Source organism: Saccopteryx bilineata, chromosome 2, assembly GCF_036850765.1.
Source record: "Saccopteryx bilineata isolate mSacBil1 chromosome 2, mSacBil1_pri_phased_curated, whole genome shotgun sequence".
NCBI classification, from domain to species: Eukaryota; Metazoa; Chordata; class Mammalia; order Chiroptera; family Emballonuridae; genus Saccopteryx; species Saccopteryx bilineata.
Window position 1 is genome coordinate 306,843,079 of NC_089491.1, and position 17,924 is coordinate 306,861,002.

Here is a 17,924-nt window from a genome sequence, read left to right on the forward strand (position 1 = left end):
CTGTCTCTGTAAAAAAAAAAAAATGTGGTTGCCCTGGCTGGATGGCTCAGGTGGTTAGAGCATTGTCCTGATGCACAAAGGTTACTGGTTTGATCCCCGGTCAGGGCACAATATAGGAACAGATCTATGTTCCTATCTCTCTCCCTCTCCCCCTCCCTCTCCCACTCTACCTTCCTCTCTCTCTAAAGTCAGTAAAATTAAAAAAAAATATGGTTAACATTATTTTTATTTTCCCTCTCTTTTTCTTAAGGGGTCAAATATTTTCTTCTGTGCCTGGGGCCCCAACCAACATTAATCAGCCCCTGCCTTTCCCTAATACCCTCCCCCTCTCCTCTCTCACATCCCTTTCCCCCTGGTAACAACTGCACTCTTATCTATGTCCATGATAGATTCATTTCTTTATACTTAATGGACAGGCCCCTTTCCTCTTCTGATTCTTAGTCTGCCTGCCCTCTGTGTGCTACTTTATTCTTTTTAAAATTTTAAAATTGATTTTTGAGAGAGCAAGAGAGAGGGAGAAGAGAGAGTAAGAAGCATCAACTCATAGTTGTGTCACTTTAGTTGTTCATTGATTGATTCTCATCTGTGCCTTGATGGGGGGCTGAGGAGGTGCCCAAGCTGAGCCAGTGACCCTTTGCTCAAGCCAGCAACCTTAGGCTTAAGCTGGCAAGCCTGTGCTCAAGTGGGCAACCTTGGGGTTTCGAACTTGAAACATCAGCCTTCTAGGTTGATGCTCTACCCACTGTACCACCACCAGTCAGGCACGACTTTATTCTTTAAGTGCATATCTATAAAACAGACATGTTCCCTGCCCGCATAGGCATGTTCCCTTGTAGGCACTCTGCATTCCAAGCAGGTCATTGTTACTTTTGTACTTGGTGCCTTTGAACAAGTTTCTTCATAAGCAGTTTCTTTTTCTATAGTAAAATTCCAATAAAATTACATTTTAAGGGTTTATGTTTTTGGTTTTTTTTTCTGGGTTTGGGCTTGAGGTATTTTGTTACTTTCTTAGATACTTATTGTTTGAATCATTACAAAGATCAAGCATCATTTTTTAAAAAAACAAAATTGTTATTTAAAAATTTTCCCCCATTGATTTGTGAGAGAGAGGGGGGGGGAAGGGGTTGGAGGGGGAAGAGAAGCATCGACTTATTCATTGTTCCACTTAGTTGTTCCATTTAGCTATGTACTCATTGGTTGCTTCTCACATGTGCCCTGATTGGGCATCGAACCCAGTGTGCCAGGACAACCCTCTATCCACTGATCCAACTGGCCAGGACCAACAAAAGTGTTATTATTATTATTATTTTTTAATTTATTCATTTTTAGAGAGGAGAGGGAGGGAGGGAGGGAGGGAGAGAGAGAGAGAGAGAGAGAGAGAGAGAGAGAGAGAGAGAGAGAAGAGGGAGGAGCTGGAAGCATCAACTCCCATATGTGCCCTGACCAGGCAAGCCCAGGGTTTCGAACCGGCAACCTCAGCATTTCCAGGTCGACGCTTTATCCACTGTGCCACCACAGGTCAGACGTTATTATTTTTTTTTAAGTGCCCTAAATGTCACCATATCTATGCAACGTCTCCTGAGAACTGGATTCTTGCTTTTCTGTGTCCCCACGACACAATGCACGATAGTGCTTCTCAATTGTTGGGATAAATTTTTGAAATGTTTGTCTCCCCGACTAGATTTTGACCCCTTTCTGGGCAAGGACTGTTTTATTTATTGTATCCCTGGCATTTGGTACAGTACCGACCATGAGTTAACTGTCCCTCTGAGAAGTTCCCGTAGGTGCTTATTGTTGCTGTGGATTTAAGACCTAAGCGTGTAAAAGATGGAGATATTGAGCAAGAAATTAGTGTCTAGTCTTTCTTTCTGCTGTGAACTCACCATCCAAAGGAGAAGACAAGCTGTGGGCTGCCCTCCCAGCCCTCGGAAGCGTACCCTGAGCTGCAGGATTGGGTCTCATTTGCCCACAGGATGGGTTAAGAATGGCTTTTGCATTTCTGGGTAAAAAAAAAAAAAATGCCCAAATTACCCCTGGTGAAAGAACTCCATTTGAGCCTTTGTTTTAGAAGGTTTGGGACCTGGAACAACCAGGCAGGATTACAACAGGAGCCTAACAGCGATGATCCCCCACCCTCCGGTTCATTTGCTTGTATCTTGGAGGATTTCTCCAGTCCAGACAAGTATGAAACAGAGAACAAGGCAGTAAATACCTTTCTTTTAAGTGAAAGTTGTGAGAGAGCAGGATTAGGGCAGAGAGATTTAGAAACCACAGAAATATTTCTCACGTCTCTGCTCCCTGTCCTCACTTCACTTGAGGCCCTTGGGAAGAAAGGGGAGAATTTGGAAGCAAAAGGAGTGTGCCCAGAGTAAGGAATGGTTTCTCTGTTCCCCATTCAGACTAAGCCTTAGTTGGCTTGGCGTTACTGACAAGGTCAGAGAACCCTTTCCTTAGGTCTGGGAGCAGGTTAGAGCTTGCCTGCTCGGGCCTTCTAGAGTTCTCTGTTTGGCAGCCTCCCCCAGAGTTCTAGCAGCTGCACAGCCCAAGGCAGTCTGATAAATGTCTGCTCACAGATCCAGGCTTCCCTCCATTCTCAGGGGTCCCTTAGCAGCCCCCACACACAGAAGCTCTGACCCTGAGGCTCTGGCAGGAGAGAGGTGAACCATCAGCTGGGCGCAGGATAGATGATCACGTTAGGAATCCAATGAGATCACAGCACATCTCGGAGGAGGAGTCAAGAGCAAAGGACCTGGGGACCAGACAGCCATGAGACTGGAATAGGGATGGCACAGGTCAAGATGGTTTTCTTTGTTCCCTTCTTGTGGGAGTGAATAGAATATTATTTCAATCATTTAACCAGGGCATCTGGAACATGCTATGGTAGCAAGCAATATATTTTAACTTTTTTTTGGGGGGGGAAGCATTTTATTTTTACAATTTGAGTGTCATAGGAAAACACAGTGACATTAGGGCTTGGATTTATCTGTACCCTTTAGTATGAGGCTTGGACCACATGTGGCATGTGTGGTAGCCAAAGCAGCATTTTCTTCAATTTTCTTTAGATTGCAGCCACACATTAGTCAGCACAATCCCCTTAAACTGTAAGATAGATCACTTGCAGTCCTTGGTTCAAACCTACCAATGAATTCCCATTTCACGAAGTCTGCTTTATAAACAGCTACAGCTACAGGTTTCGCCCCCATTTTCAGCCCTCTGAATTTATTTCTGTCACTTTCCTACTTAGTGACTCAGTTCCAACACCCCCCCCCCCCACCCTCCTTGCTTCCTTGCTTGTCCTCAAACAAATAAAGACTTCCTACTTCAGGGCTTTGCATTTGAGCCCTTTGCTGGGGCTCCTTTCCCTACACATATTTACATAGCTTGCTCTCTTACTCCCTTCACCTCTTCTCTTCACGAAGTCTCTTTGTCAGAAAGGCCTTCCTGGACCACTCTACAAAAGAGCAACTCTTTCAGCTCTGGCCGGTTGGCTCAGCGGTAGAACGTCGGCCTGGTGTGCGGGAGTCCCGGGTTCGATTCCCGGCCAGGGCACACAGGAGAAGCACCCATCTGCTTCTCCACTCCTCCCCCTCTCCTTCCTCTCTGTCTCTCTCTTCCCCTCCCGCAGCCGAGGCTCCATTGGAGCAGGGGTGGCCCGGGCGCTGGGGATGGCTCTGTGGCCTCTGCCTCAGGTGCTAGAGTGGCTCTGGACGCAACAGAGCAACGCCCCCTGGTGGGCATGCCGGGTGGATCCCGGTCAGGCACATGCGGGAGTCTGTCTGACTGCCTCCCCGTTTCCAGCTTCGGGGAAAAAAAAAAAGAAAAAAAAGAGCAACTCTCACACCCTGTCCTCTCTATTTCTCTTAAACTTTACTTTTCTCCCTGGTTCTTGTTGACATTTGACATACTATGTATTAACCTGTTTAATTTTTTTCTCTTCTGCAAGACTAAGTTCAAAGGGGGCCGGACTTTGTTTTGCTCCCTCTTGTATCCCCAGCGCGTACAACAGTGTCTGGACAATAAATACTTGTTGATTAAGAGTGAACCGATATCCAAGGGGAGGAGGCGAGAACATAAAATGACTAAGAGAGCCCTGGCCAGTTGGCTCAGTCAGTTAGAGCACCATCTTGAAATACCAAGGTTGTGGGTTCAATCTCTCGTCCAGGCACATACTGGAAGCTACCAATCAATTGAGTGCACAAGTAAGTGGTTTCTGTCTCTCTAAAATCAATCAATTTAAAAAAACAAAGCAAAATTGAGAGAGACCTCTCACAGATCTTGGCGAGTGCTAACTAGTTCTGTGCTACATTTGACAGAATTTAGAAAAGAAACGAAAACAGATTTCCTGTACTTTCAGGACTGAGGAGCACTTTGTCCTTGTCTCAGATGTAAGTGGCTGAGCTAAGCGAAGCCTGCCTGCACATGTCCTGGAATGTTGTGTATTGTTGTGTTAACGCACACACAATAATGCTACATTCCAGGAGAGTTAAGCAATGAAAGCAAATTGTTATTTCTTGAGTGGCAATATTTTTTGTAGGGATGATTATATTTATTCTTAAAAGTACACACATAAAGTCTAAAGCATACCTCACTTTATAATAGGTAGGCACTTTATTACTTTTCATACTATGTGCCTAACATATAAGCTCAATCTAGAGATATTTTTTTTCCAACAAAGATCAACACCTTTACTTGGAAAAATAAAAAATAAAAGAAGATAACTTACTGCAGCGTTGCTACTTTTCAGATCAAGTTGGTTTAGTTCTTTGAAGAAAGTCTCAGTGACTAAAATTGTCTAGTCATAGGCAAGAGAACTAGTCTAACAAATTGAATATAAATATTTTAGTTCTTAATGTGTTTAAAATTTATTTTAATTGATTGTACTCTGTACAATAAAGAGAGGAAAGGAGGGAGAGAGAAACATTGATTTGTTGTCCCACTTATTTGTGCGTTCATTGGTTGATTCTTGTATGTGCCCTGACCTGGGATGAAACCTGCAACTTGGCGTATCAGGATGATGCTTTAACCAACTGAGCTACCTGGCAAGGACTTAATAGAAATTTCAGACACTACAGCAAGAATGGAAAGTGTTAGAGTTGGAAAAGCCTTTGGTCACACAGCACATAAGCAGCAGGGTCAGGGTTACAACACAGGCCTTATCATTCTGAGGCCCGCTCTCAATTTTATGCCATTCCAGTGAGGTAGATCTCTGCATTCCCAAAATACTTACTTTAGAATTTTTCCACAAATTCTAAAGCAGAATCAGCTTGATAATAATAATCTCAGCAGGCTGAATTATAATCACTAAACTGTATTACATATTATTTGAGTATTTAATAGAGAATTATAATAGGATACAACTGAGCCTGGATCCCAATTAAGCTTCTTTAATCACACAACTTTGTTACATTGTCACCCAAGCTTGGATCATTTCAGCATTGATTATTTGGTGTCTTAATCAGAATCATAGCATTTGAGAGATGACTAGTTCACAGTGCTTGTAAGTTATTCTTTTTATAAAGCTACAGCTAATTCAGAAGCTCAATACATTAAAAAAAAAAAGCCACTTTTGTTGACCACCTGTGGACTCTTGCATCAACTCTGAGGAATACCTTTCAGATCTTCAAAGTGTAATCTGAAAATCATTGATATAGTTTAACTGTCTCCTTGTGGAGATGGAAAATCAAGCCAATCAAGAAACAGGGTGGGGCTTAGGAGATGTGTCTCCTGCCTCCTGGGCTGCACACATTACAATCTTACTCCATCTATCTAAATTTTGTTTTAGATCTTCTACCAAAGGATGGGCAGAAAATCCTTCAAACCCTTCTCAATCTTATCTGATCGGCAGCAGTCACAGTTCAAAGGTTTGGTAGTGAAGGTGTGGGACTTCCTGAAGCACCAGAGGGGCTTTGGATCATGAGGGTACTGGTTCTCTCTTTATATGTGGCTAAAGGCAGTCTCTAGCTAGCCCCTGCCTCCCCAGCCTCACTTCTTTCAAGTAAGATTTCACATACATTTGCTTTAAATAAAGTCAGCATAGGAAGATCTGGAGCTATAAAACCCAAATTAGTCTTTTAATGTAGTATTCCTGGGTCTAGCACAGCAAGAAAACTTAACCTAATCAATAGTGCTGTTTGGAGGGGGTCTACGTGTTCTTTATTACAGGGGACATCAGAGAAACCAGCTGTGCCAGAGCCTGAACTTGGGGACTCGGTCTGTCCCAGCAGAGACAGATGTACTTGGCTCTGGGTGTAACAGCACTGGCCACTCAAGACAGTTCAGATATTTTCTCTTGCTCAGATTTCATAAGCAGTCAAACTTCTGATTTTAACTTGGCTTTCCAAATATGTGGATCATTTAAATTCTCTTCATAAGTAACCAGCCTCTCTGGAAAGGATAGTGAAAGGCCATTCCAAAGAGTCTGCTCCCTTCTACGTGTGTGTCATCTGAGGACAGGGAGGTCCCTGAAACAAGTTTCAGAGAAGTAAAGACCTGTGATTAGTTCCATCAGGACAAGCCCAGAACCTGGAAGCTACTATATTTCAAAGCTAAAAGTATTAGTCAATAAACTTAGCAGGTTATTACCTCTCATGGCTTGGGTTCATGTTGGGGACATAATCCACACAGAAAGAGTAACATGTTTGCATGTTTTATTTACAACCAGATTTCAAAATTATTTGCTGGCAAAGGACATGTCAATTTCATTCTCCTTCCTGCTTGCAGTGATGTGAAGACCATGGCCTAACAAACCCAGGTTAGAAGCTGGTAACCAGCTCACTGGTACCCGAAGAGTCATCTTTGGCTTTGCTAGAGTAATTCGGGGAGTTGCCTTGTGGCACGTGTGTACTTAGGAAGGAAGCAGTCAGTCTTGGTGGAGAGTGAGCAACCAACCCACCCAGTGACTGAGAAAGGGGAAACTCACCATTATTAAAGATTGAGGACAAAGAAATGATTTTCTTCTAGAAGTGGGGTGAGAAACAAGATAGGAGAAAAGAGTGTGGTCTTTGCCAGATGGTAACTCAGGCCCAAGAAGCTGAACTGGCTTTATACACCATTAAACCAGCCCCTTGGGAGACACTGGTCTCTGCCAGAAAACTGCTTTGAAGTTCATTCTTCACTGTGCCTTACTGCACACCGGGGCCAGGAGGCACGGATCCTTAAGATCTTGTTTGGCATAGCAGGGGCACAGATCCAGGGCCCAGCAAAGACAAGGTGAGAGGGAGAGGGGAAACGTGCAGGGCCAAGCTGTAGAAAGGACTCCAGGTGCGTGTGTGTTGCATTCCCTTTTGGTAAGGGTAATTGGGAGGTAACCTATGCTGGGGAAAAAAAAAACTGTTTTGAAAATAACTTTTTTTGTCAAATAAGACATAGTCCTGTTACTTACTATCTCCTTTTTCTCTGCAGCAATGTGGCTGCCTATGGAGAGCAGCCTGGAACAGAGGCAAGAAAAATGGGGATAAGACCTCTCAGTACAGAAGCCTTTTCCAACGGGTGCTGCTTCCTCCTCACACCCGCCTGTTCCAACAGCAGGCGGAGGGGGCTGTTCCTCAGTATCAGACTGTTCCTACCTAAAGAACCTTATGCAGCTGACAAAGTTCTTCCCTTTGTTTTTGAAGACAGCTGGAAACTTGATTGTGCGCCTGGATGGAAGTTGCAGGAAGGAGGTCTGAGTTCCAGTATGAAAGTTCAGAACCTAAATGATCTGCCAGAAAGCTGTTTGACCTGAAATTGGGGCCTAATATCAATCATGCTAGAGACTCAATGAATGGGACAATTAAAAAAACAAAACAAAACATAAACCTTTGGGAGGGTGGGACCTGGAGAATCCCAGAGGGAAGGTGGGGAAAGTGTTAACATAAAGGGGAACAAAATTTCCCAAAAGACATTTCACTTAAAAATAAATAAATAAGGCAAAGGAGGAAAAAAAAAAATAAATGACTCATCAAGCCTACCTCTTTCTTATCCTTCCAAAATTCATCCTTTTTCAAAAGCCCCGGCTTCACAGTTCCAATTGTAGATTATAACAAAGAGGGTGGAGCAAAGCTTGTACTACAATAAAATGAAACTGGCAACCAGGGCAAATCGCTGAGGGAAATGTTGGCAAAGAAGCACATCAGGGTCTACCCATGAGCTGAGTTCTGGGCTTGCACGGAGGGGGTTCCCAACATGGCTATGACAGAGCCTTCCCCAGCTTCAACAACCAGTGACATTATCTAAAATGGAGACACACCAAAGACAACACAGCTCCGAGTGGGCATGGACTTTTATTCTCAGTGCACAGGAATACTGACTTCATCTTATCAGCAACAAGCTTAATTGGTTCCAAAAACATTATTCCTTCTTTTCCATCTTTTAAAACTCCTACTCTTCCTGTCTCAATGGAAACAGCATATTTGAATTTCAGATTTGCCAGTTTATAGCATTTTTTTTCTAAGAACCATATAAATACATGCAAAATATTGTACAGAGAGCTTAAATAATATCAAAATACAAATACAGATTGGGTGCACTGTTAAGCTAAACTGCAAATCATGGCAACATACATTGGGGTCCACGTTGCTTTGATATCACCATTTGCTTACTGATGTCATGCAGACCACAGTGGCCTATCTTTTGTTTTAATATTTTATACAAAAACCCCCCCTCAAAAACCAAAAAACCCAAACAAACCAGTGCTTGCTATACTAGTTACTGAGTAAAAACAAAACAAAACTCAAAATTCCTACTGCATGCTGATTTGAAAGAACAACGTAGTTAGGTTTTTTGGCACGTATATATGGCATATATACATATGGGGGGAAAACCTGAACCAAAGGCCAGTTCAGTCATGGGGAGCTCACCTCCTCCCATCTCTCTTAATCAAGAGGAAAAGGGACAGCAGGCCTAACAGCAGGGCTGGGAAGGCAAAAATGACTGGCACTGAGCTCAATGGAAGGGTGTCTGGTCTACGCTGAGGAAGGGGCTGGAATGGCTTAATAGCAGGCATCTATAAATGCCTCACCCCCACCACTGCAGTGGGGTGGTCCCTTGTTATGAAGAGTGAGGAAGTGTGTATTTTGTATCGTGGGCTGCTTCAACCAACAGGCAAGGAAGCAGGAAAGCAAGCGAGCTCTGTGTTTGGCAGTTCCAGGGCACAGGAGAGCTCGCCACGCCCCTCTGGGTTTTAGGCAGTGAGGTAATCACTCAGATTTAAGTGCAAACGCTCCCCTCCGAAGCTCAAGGGGAAAAGGACACACAAACCTAAAGAACCCACAAATGCCAGAGGGATTTCTAGGTGGCCTCTCTATAACTTTTAGGGATGGGAGACATTTCAGAGGTCAGAGGGCACTATGGGAAGAAACTAGCCCCAAGACTGTCAGCGAGGGCTAGAACCCGCCTTGTGTTTTTTCCATTAGAACTCTACCCCCATCTTCTATATTGCACAAAACCTTTCTAGGGGAGGGGAAGAAGTCCTAACTTAGATCCTTGCATAAACACTCACTAATGGAAAACTCCAGGGGCAACAGAAGGTAAAAAAATGCAGACCCCAAATCAGAGTATCCTTGCAGCTCAAGAGATGATCATGTCTTAGGCACCACTATGCCAGCTATTTATCAAGAAACAAAATCCCACCAAGGCCCCTGACCCTAACCGCTAGCTACTGAAGAGCATGGTACTACCGCATGGTGTGCAGTCATTTTCTGTTGGTGCTCCCTTCTTGCTGGATGCTTTCCTTCCCATCCCGCCTAGGGCCTATTTTTCTAGATTTATCAAGAGAGTAATCTAGGATACTATCTTCCCCTTTTCCCCGTCAGATCCTTTTCAAACCCAAAGCACCATTTTGGGGGAAAGCTTTATTAACTTACACCATATTTACTAACTGCCATTTGGATTGCTGAAACTGAATAGAAAAAATGTATATAAAAACATAGGCACATAAACAAACTTACTCAAGTCCATATCAACAAAATTTATATTAAAAAAGTCTAGAACCCAACAAATATTTCCCCTAAGTATAAAGATGGCTGTTTCGAGAAAGGAATTACGGTATATCGGTTTTAAAAACCAATTACAAATATCCTAAGTCACCTGTCATGTCAACAGCTGGTTATGGTGCTACCTCCACAGGGTTACATGACAGCACTTTATTTTAAATCCTTTAAACAGAATATATATGGCTGACAAAAAAATACCAGTTTTGGATCTAAAGAAAAGTATATTTTTTTGCATAATATTTCTATTTCTTCTCTCCTACTATGGAAACTAGAATACACAAAAAACTGTTGAGTTTAAAAGTAGACATAAGCTCTCAAGAGTAACCTTTCAGGCACCACGAGAGTCTTTTGGGAGCAGGAATGGTAAAACAGCCTCTGAAGTTTGTTATTGGCTTGCTTTTTAAACTGATCTGAGGTAATAAAAGACTTGACAGAATGAAATCTTCCAATGTACTTAACAAATACATGTAAACACCTAACACCTTACGTGAGCTGTTTTTCCTCCCCCATGAGTGTTTCCGACAGAGAAAAGTTCACTGATGCATCACTGTTACAAAACCAAAATCCAATTTGGTAGATTCTGCAGTAACAGGGATGCATAGGGAGCACTGTTTCTTTACTTTTCCGAACTTGGACAGCTCAGGTGAAAGGTGAGGGAGGCGGCATCCAGAAGAAAAGGCTGGAGAGGACAGGTTAGGGTGCCCCTACTCTCACAAGTGGACACTTGGCACTTCACAAGAGCCTCAAGACCCTTCCTACTCCCACCACTCTGCAAAGAAGGGGGCAGGCTTCATTCATCCGCCAGCAGGAGGGAATTGGTGGAAATGAGCGGACCCCTGCACAGTAGAGTGTAATTCAACATTCAGCAGGGATAAAAATGAAGCTGCTGCAAATGTGGCTTCACCTTGTCCCACTAAGGAACACTTAAAAAAATCTCCTAGTGAGGTCCCTACTCCTCCGAGGCAGGTGAAAGAGGATGCATGCTTTGGGCAGTGTTCAGGGAGTGAAGGCACAGGGCTTTACTGTGCAGCAGGTGAGCACATTCTGGAGAGGGGCTTGAGTGGGGTATGTGAGAGAAAGGAGGGGAGGATGGCGAAGAGCTGTTCAGGGTGGTCTTTTGCTCCTTTAAGTCAGCAAAATGTCACTGGAGCCTCCCACTTTGGATACATATTTTCAAAATCAGAATATTTGAGAAAGGTTGGGACCTTTTCAGAGACTGGACAAGTTAGGGGATACAAAAAGAGTAGAATTAGACAAAGTAAAGAATGTCAAAGCTGGTACCCAGCCACCTAAGTTCAAGGTTTCTGGTTTCTCAGATCCTGCTAGAATGGCCCTTTGGCCTCTCCCAAGGTTTCTCAACACCCACTCCCCCAACAACCAGGTCTTCTCTTGTTAAAGCCTTGGCACATGGCTTTGAAAACAGTAGTGGTCACTCCAAGGACTTCACAAGAGTTGGCTTTGATGGTCAGGTCTTCTACACCTGCCAGCTTCTGGTCCTCCCTCCCAAGTTCAGGTAGAATGATGGGTCAGTCTCAACTGACTCATCTGCCACCACTTTAGGAATAAGAGAAATCTCAGGGTTGTGGTAAAAACTACATACCACACACATGCAAGCTTCATGGTCAAGGTTGATCTCTCTGGCACTTAGAAACCACAAATACCTGACAATTTTAGAAGCAGGTAACCTGATAACAGCAGGAACACATTCTTACCAGCTCTCAATTGCTTCAAAAGACTGTTAGCAAAGAAAACCTATCTACCTCTAGAATCAAATCAAGGGTTCCAATGGGACCAGAAGGGAGAATTGTCAGAGTTGACTCAATTAATCCAGGTCTTTTCTACTTTCTTAATCATCACAACTTAAAAAAATAAAATAAAATAAAGAAAAGAAAAAGAAAAAAAGTGAAGGTAAGGAAGACAATAGTCAAAAGACCATGGGGAGGTTTGAAAGAGCTAGAGGGCTTTAAGTATAAGCTTTCAAAATGGGAAAATAATTTTTAAAACAATCACTCTATAGGCTAATTCCATACATTCCATTCCTGCTTCCCACACATTTCATTTAAGAATATTTACACTGCTCTCAAAAATTAGGGGATATTTTATCGCTTTATATTCGTTTTGAAATATCCCCTAACTTTTGTGAGCAGTAGATCTTTCTGAATCCTCAACTGAGGTTATAAATAGCACAGATTCAGGGTAAAGTCCAGAAGTCAGGAGATGACAACTGGGGGGAAATTTGGGTTGGGGTAGATGTTAAGAGGATTGTAGTATTTCTTTAAAAATGACAACTGATATACTCAAAGAGTAGATTCTACTACTATTCACTATCTGCCTGGGGTTTGACTGGTCCTGCTACAAATCACAACTCAAGTTTAAGTTGAAATCCTTATAAGTCTGTTCTCTTGCCTCTTTGTGGTCTGGTGGGACTCACACATACTTGGGAGCGGCTGACATAACAGTGAAAAGTCCCATCATGATCTTTTGATGGGAAAATGAACAGGAAATAGGGAAAGCAGGAATGGTAGTCAGAGAATGAAGTTCAAACTGATGTCTCCAGGCTGTGTAGAGGGCTTTCTGAATGAGAGGCAACAATCTGCACCTGGCTGGAATCCACCGCATTGTTGTTCTTGTTGGCATATGGAGTGACCTCACCATCCAACAGGAGCACCCTAGTCCCAGACTTAGAAGCCTTTTCAAGATTTTCTTCCACTTCTTCATCTAGGAGTGGTGTTCGTGGCACCTCCTCATCTACGGCGAATTCAGGGTGGCTCATGAAGTTGTGGATGGAGTTTTCATTCTTGGGTTTTTGGATGCTTTCATGGAGGGAACTATGGAATGCTTTGACTACTTTGATCTATACCAGGGAAGAAAAAGAAGGATGAGAAAATATAGTGATAAGAATTGGCCAGTAGAACAAGAAATTGGTGATTTGAGGAGAGAAACAAAACCCAAACTACAAAACATTACTGATCAACAACAAAAACCATACGTAAAAGAAGAGATCATGAAACACTAAAAACAGTTATGTGGCTCAAATTTCAAGCATTGGAGTGGGGTGAGGTGAGTAATGGCAAACAACGAGGATGTTTCAAAAGCTTCATTAAAAAAGTAGAAAACCTGAAGTGAAGTTAGCATTCCCAAACAATCCACTCTTAAAATGAAACAAAACAAAAAGATTCATTAGTTCTTTTGAATAGAGGGCACAGGTGTTGGAACAAGGTGCAAATTAACAGCCAAATTTAAATGATGATTCAGACACGTGATTTTCTGTGGTCAAACATTTTGTGAATGTGGAATAGAAAAATTACACATTGAAGTTTAGTTATCCGTTCAAAACCCTCAAACAGCCAAACACATACCAATTTGTACACAATACACTTTAGGTGATAAGTGACCATGAATACAATGCAGCAAGGCAGACAAACCCATCTTCATCTGTGTCAGCAGCATGCAAGAAATTAAAACTCATGTTCTCCAACTGAATAACTGTTCTTTCATCAGGAAACACACATAAGTATATCTCACAACCTCTACCCTGTCCCCTCCTTCTGTCCCTCCCTGGAAGATATGGATGAAACTCAGATATCAAAGGTATCAGAAGATGACTTCCTCCTGACTTCTGAGAGAAGACCTGGCTCCCAAACTCAAATGCATGTTCATGTCTCTGACACATGGCAACTCCGCCCAGTTTCATAGCGTTGTCAGCTGTTTATCAATTGTAAAGAGAAGCATGATCTTATATGGAGAAGGAAAAGGATGGGGCCAGGAGAGAAATCACCCAATCTAGGGGGCAGAGCTACAAACAAGTGGCTTTACTGATGGGGTAGATAAAATGAAGAAAAGGCAATTTGTAGTTTTACTGGGAAAAGAAAGGGAAATACATTATCCTGGGTAAAGTCTTTATTTTAATGCACAAAAAGAGAGGGATTTAATCAGTTTAGAGAAAGGGAAAAAATTAACTACAATTAATCCCTGTAACCAGCCTTTGCATTAATCCATGGGTGCCCACTTTGGCAGTCTGCTTTTTTGAACTGCAGGTCTCTCTGAGGAAGGATTTCAAAGCTGGTTTAGTAGGACTGGGGATAGGGGAGAAAGTTGGATCCCAAGAGGTTGGAGACCTACTTTTCCATCCTTCTACAATTCCTATTAATCATCTAATGGGTGAATTTTACCTGTCATGTTCTCTTTGACCCAGATCTAGGTGAGATTAAATGGAACAGAGGATCTATCTAGTCTCCAGGAGGTCCCAAGTTTTAATTGATCTATGTCAAACTTAGAGCAAGGCAACTTGGTTTAGGTAAACCCAAATCCAATGCGTTCTTCCTTGGCCCTGATCAAGAGATGTATTTCAAAGTCACACCGACTTCCCCATGAAGAGATTAATAACACAGCCCATATTGTTCACCTGCTCATGAGATCTCAAAATTTCTAACAAGTGCTGCAAATGAACAGGTACCTTTCTACCACCAGTTGATCATCTTCAATATCAGTGATGTTCAAACTTCTTGCTTCTATTGTTTTAAACATTGAATTCTTTATAAAAACAATAATATATAAAGTCTAATATTAAAAACAGATTTTTAAAGAGTGGGGTTGTAGTGAGGGTCTGGAGCCATGTTTGCTGGCTCTCCCTCTCCCACGTTGTGGTGATCATACATTGTTACAGGTAAGTAATACAGGAGATAAAAGTGAACAGGGGGCGGGCAGATGGAAAAAATTGGGAAACTTTCTTCTTTGGGGGAACAAGGAACAACCCTCTGGCCAACTGAAGGACTTCTGGAATCTAAAGGGAAACCAGTCACCTGCAAGGGAAGCTCAAGTGAAGCGGAGTCAGAAAGCTAGGGAGTACCATCTGGTGGCGTGGTGGGTGGAGCGAAGGGTGAGGGGGAAGAGAGCATGAGGCTGTGCCAGAATGTTCCTGAAGTCCAACACTGGCCTCAGAGAATATATAACACATGATGATAAACAATCACACAGATACACCATCACCAACCCACCCCCAGGTCCTCCTCCTTTCCTGATGCGTGCTGCCTAGTGCATGAGTTGGGTATGCGAAACAAGATACAGCTAGTGAGGTGGGTGCTGTGAAAGTTTTAGGCTCTCTCCACTTGCTCATCAACCTTTCCTTCCCTGGTCATCACTTCTGAAAACCTTTGGGAAATGTCTCCTCTTTGGTCCCTGTCCTACAGGTGAAGTGGCTGATTGAAGGGCAACTCTTTCTCATGACTTAGGATCCCCAACCAGGCTAGACCATAGTGCTTACTGCCACCTAGGCTCAATGAATGGACAAATGAAGACTCCATTTCCTCAGCTGATATTCTGTAGTTTTCTGCTCACTTTTCAGAAACCAGGGAAAGAAAAGGGATTATGGCTTTCTTATAGAGGGAAATCTTAGAGATTTATCTACTAAAGATTAGTTAAATAATTGAATTCACTTGGAAATCTAAAATGGGAAAGGGGGTTTTAAAATGCATGACTATAATTTCTCCAACCTCCAAGGAAGAAAGAACTGGAGAAAGAGCAGGTCTGGCCTGTCTCTTGTGACTGATTTTCTAGTCTCCGATGGTTTGCATCATAGCGTCTACCAGCAAGTCTACAAAGGGTCCAGTGGGTTATCTTCTGCTTAGCTCCTTTTACCTTCAAACTGTTGGGATATCTGACACTAACCCTTCCTAACATAAAGGTGTGATAAAAAGTAGAACAGAAATTAGTTAGAAGGACATGGTAAAACTGGAAGAAAATGGAAATAAAAGAGAAATATGGGAGGATTTCAACATGAGGCTCGTGGATATTTTCAGGGTAAGACTTATTTAGTTCCCTGACTACCTTTGGGCCTAAAGAAATATATATATTGCCTGACCTGTGGTGGCGCAGTGGATAAAGCGTTGACCTGGAAATGCTGAGGTTGCTGGTTTGAAACCCTGGGCTTGCCTGGTCAAGGCGCATATGGGAATTGATGCTTCCAGCTCCTCCCCCCCTTCTCTCTCTCTCTGTCTCTCCCTATCCTCTCTAAAATGAATAAAAATAAAAAATAAAAAAGAAATATATATATATATATATATATATATATATTAAGAAAGACTCCTTCCTTTTCCCCCAATACCTCCCATGAGAACACTTGCACTTAGTTAAAAAGGCAACAAATAATCTAAGCCTGGGAGACCTACAGACAGTGCGATTGCTCTTTCTTTACTCCCCACCTATGGTTGGAAGGGCGTTTGCGAGGAAAGGACAAACACACACTCAGCACTTATCAGCAAACAGACTTCCCCCCTCTCTGTATCCCACTTGGGAAAGGTAAAGTGTCTAGTAGAGGAAGGCATAAGCATTAGCAGGAACCCAGTAATCTACCCATGGGAACACCAGATCTTAGGATGAGTGTGTACAGCATTCCAATGGACAGGCTGGTTAAGAAAGGGATTCCTAAAACTTTATGTGCAAAATAAGATATAAATGGCTCATTACAGGTGAGGCAATGGTTTTTAAACTTTCTGGTTCTATGTTTCTATTCTATTCCTAGAGGAAAGGAGAAGCAAGGGGGAAAAATGTTGCTCTTCAGAAATTCCTTAAATAAAAAAATAAAGAAGTTTTAACAGGTGGAGAAAAATAAGTTATTTTGACCTTTGCGTGTATTTCTCCTACCAGAATTTGGTTGAAAGTCCCTGAAAAATTAAACAGCAGAGCTGTTCAGTCCTGTGCATTTGAATCAAACTTTCCTTTCTTCACATTCATCTATATCTTTTATGCCAATACTGCCAGCTAAAGATAAAAGTCACCAAAAGGACTATTATTAGTGTCCAAGTTCCATACTGGCTCAATTATGACAGGTCTACCAGTAAAAACAAACAAACAAACAAACAAAACCCATGGGAACAATAGCTCCCTTAGTACCTTTCTCAGGAGATCTCAAACTTGCCCCCAAATGAAGCGAGTTCCTGGGTTTTCCTTGGCCTAACCTTACATCTAGCCCTAGGAGATTGAGTTTAGACAAAGGAGCAGAAGGAGAAGAAATGAACAACATATCCAAAACAGCAAAACACAAGAAAACAAAGTCAAGTAAAATAAAAAACAAGGAAGAAACAAGCAATGTGGGGAAACAATTAGAAAACAGGACTGTTGCTTTTAAAATAGTTATGGTTTAGTAGCTTTTCAACACTATAAATTTAAAAATTAACAAAATAAAAGGGCACATAGCCTGGTTTTGGAGTGGGCTTTCTGTCCCATTTTTCTTCCCTTAAGTCAAAGATCAAAGGGAAAACCAAAAGGAAAAGATAACCATGGTTGGTTAAAGTGGATGCCATGTGCTCTCTTGTGGTCATTTTAGCAAATCATGCATCATAATAGACTATCACTCACTGCCCAGAGTAGGAGATGGAACAGCAGCGGCAACAGAAGTGGTGGGGGAAGATCTGATTGGTGCAACTGCTACATAGGATGAGCTAGGAACATGTTTTACATCAAGGTGTTGACCCATGGTCGGTCGCTTTATGACTCCCTTAAAAGAGGCTCCCGTCTGGAATGTGTTAATTACGTCGATCTGCAAAGAATCAGAGAATGAAATAGCTTTGTTCCACAGTCAGAGAGAGGTGAAGAAAGAGGAAGGGAGGGTTCTGAAGGGTTTGGGAAGGGGGGTGGAAGGAACTGGGAAAAGGGGACAGGAGATAAAAAGCCAGAGAGATTCCCTCAAAAAGCAATGGTGAGGAGCAGGGGCAAATGTGACCATTGCGTATTATACCTTTAAGGAACAATTTGCTATGGAGTCCAAATAGCCAGCCAGAATCCAGTCTGGTCTCCCCTTTTAGCCAGTGGAGGACATTTTAGGTGTGTCAGTGTCCAAAGGTATCTAAAATTTAAAGGAACTTCCAGCATCTCACAGATAGTGACAACATATTCACTGTTTTGACCTGTACTTTTTAAAAAATAAGGCATGCAATTTAAGATAGAAGTATATAT

At 42.4% G+C, this 17,924-nt stretch overlaps 1 protein-coding gene across 6 annotated transcripts in view; it reads right to left on the reverse strand.

Moving 5' to 3' along the window:
* Positions 1–8,242: 8,242 nt before the first annotated feature.
* Positions 8,243–17,924, reverse strand: part of ATP2B4 (ATPase plasma membrane Ca2+ transporting 4) — a 102,550-nt gene continuing 92,868 nt past the window's right edge. For 3 of the 6 annotated variants that reach the window (XM_066261645.1, XM_066261643.1, XM_066261644.1), the window contains one exon: positions 8,243–12,825. In XM_066261645.1, coding sequence (XP_066117742.1) covers positions 12,511–12,825 — 315 coding nt within the window. In that variant the 3' untranslated portion in view covers positions 8,243–12,510. Of the gene's footprint in view, positions 12,826–17,327; positions 17,509–17,924 lie in introns of all 6 variants that reach the window. The other 3 variants (XM_066261647.1, XM_066261646.1, XM_066261648.1) reach the window with 2 other exon arrangements.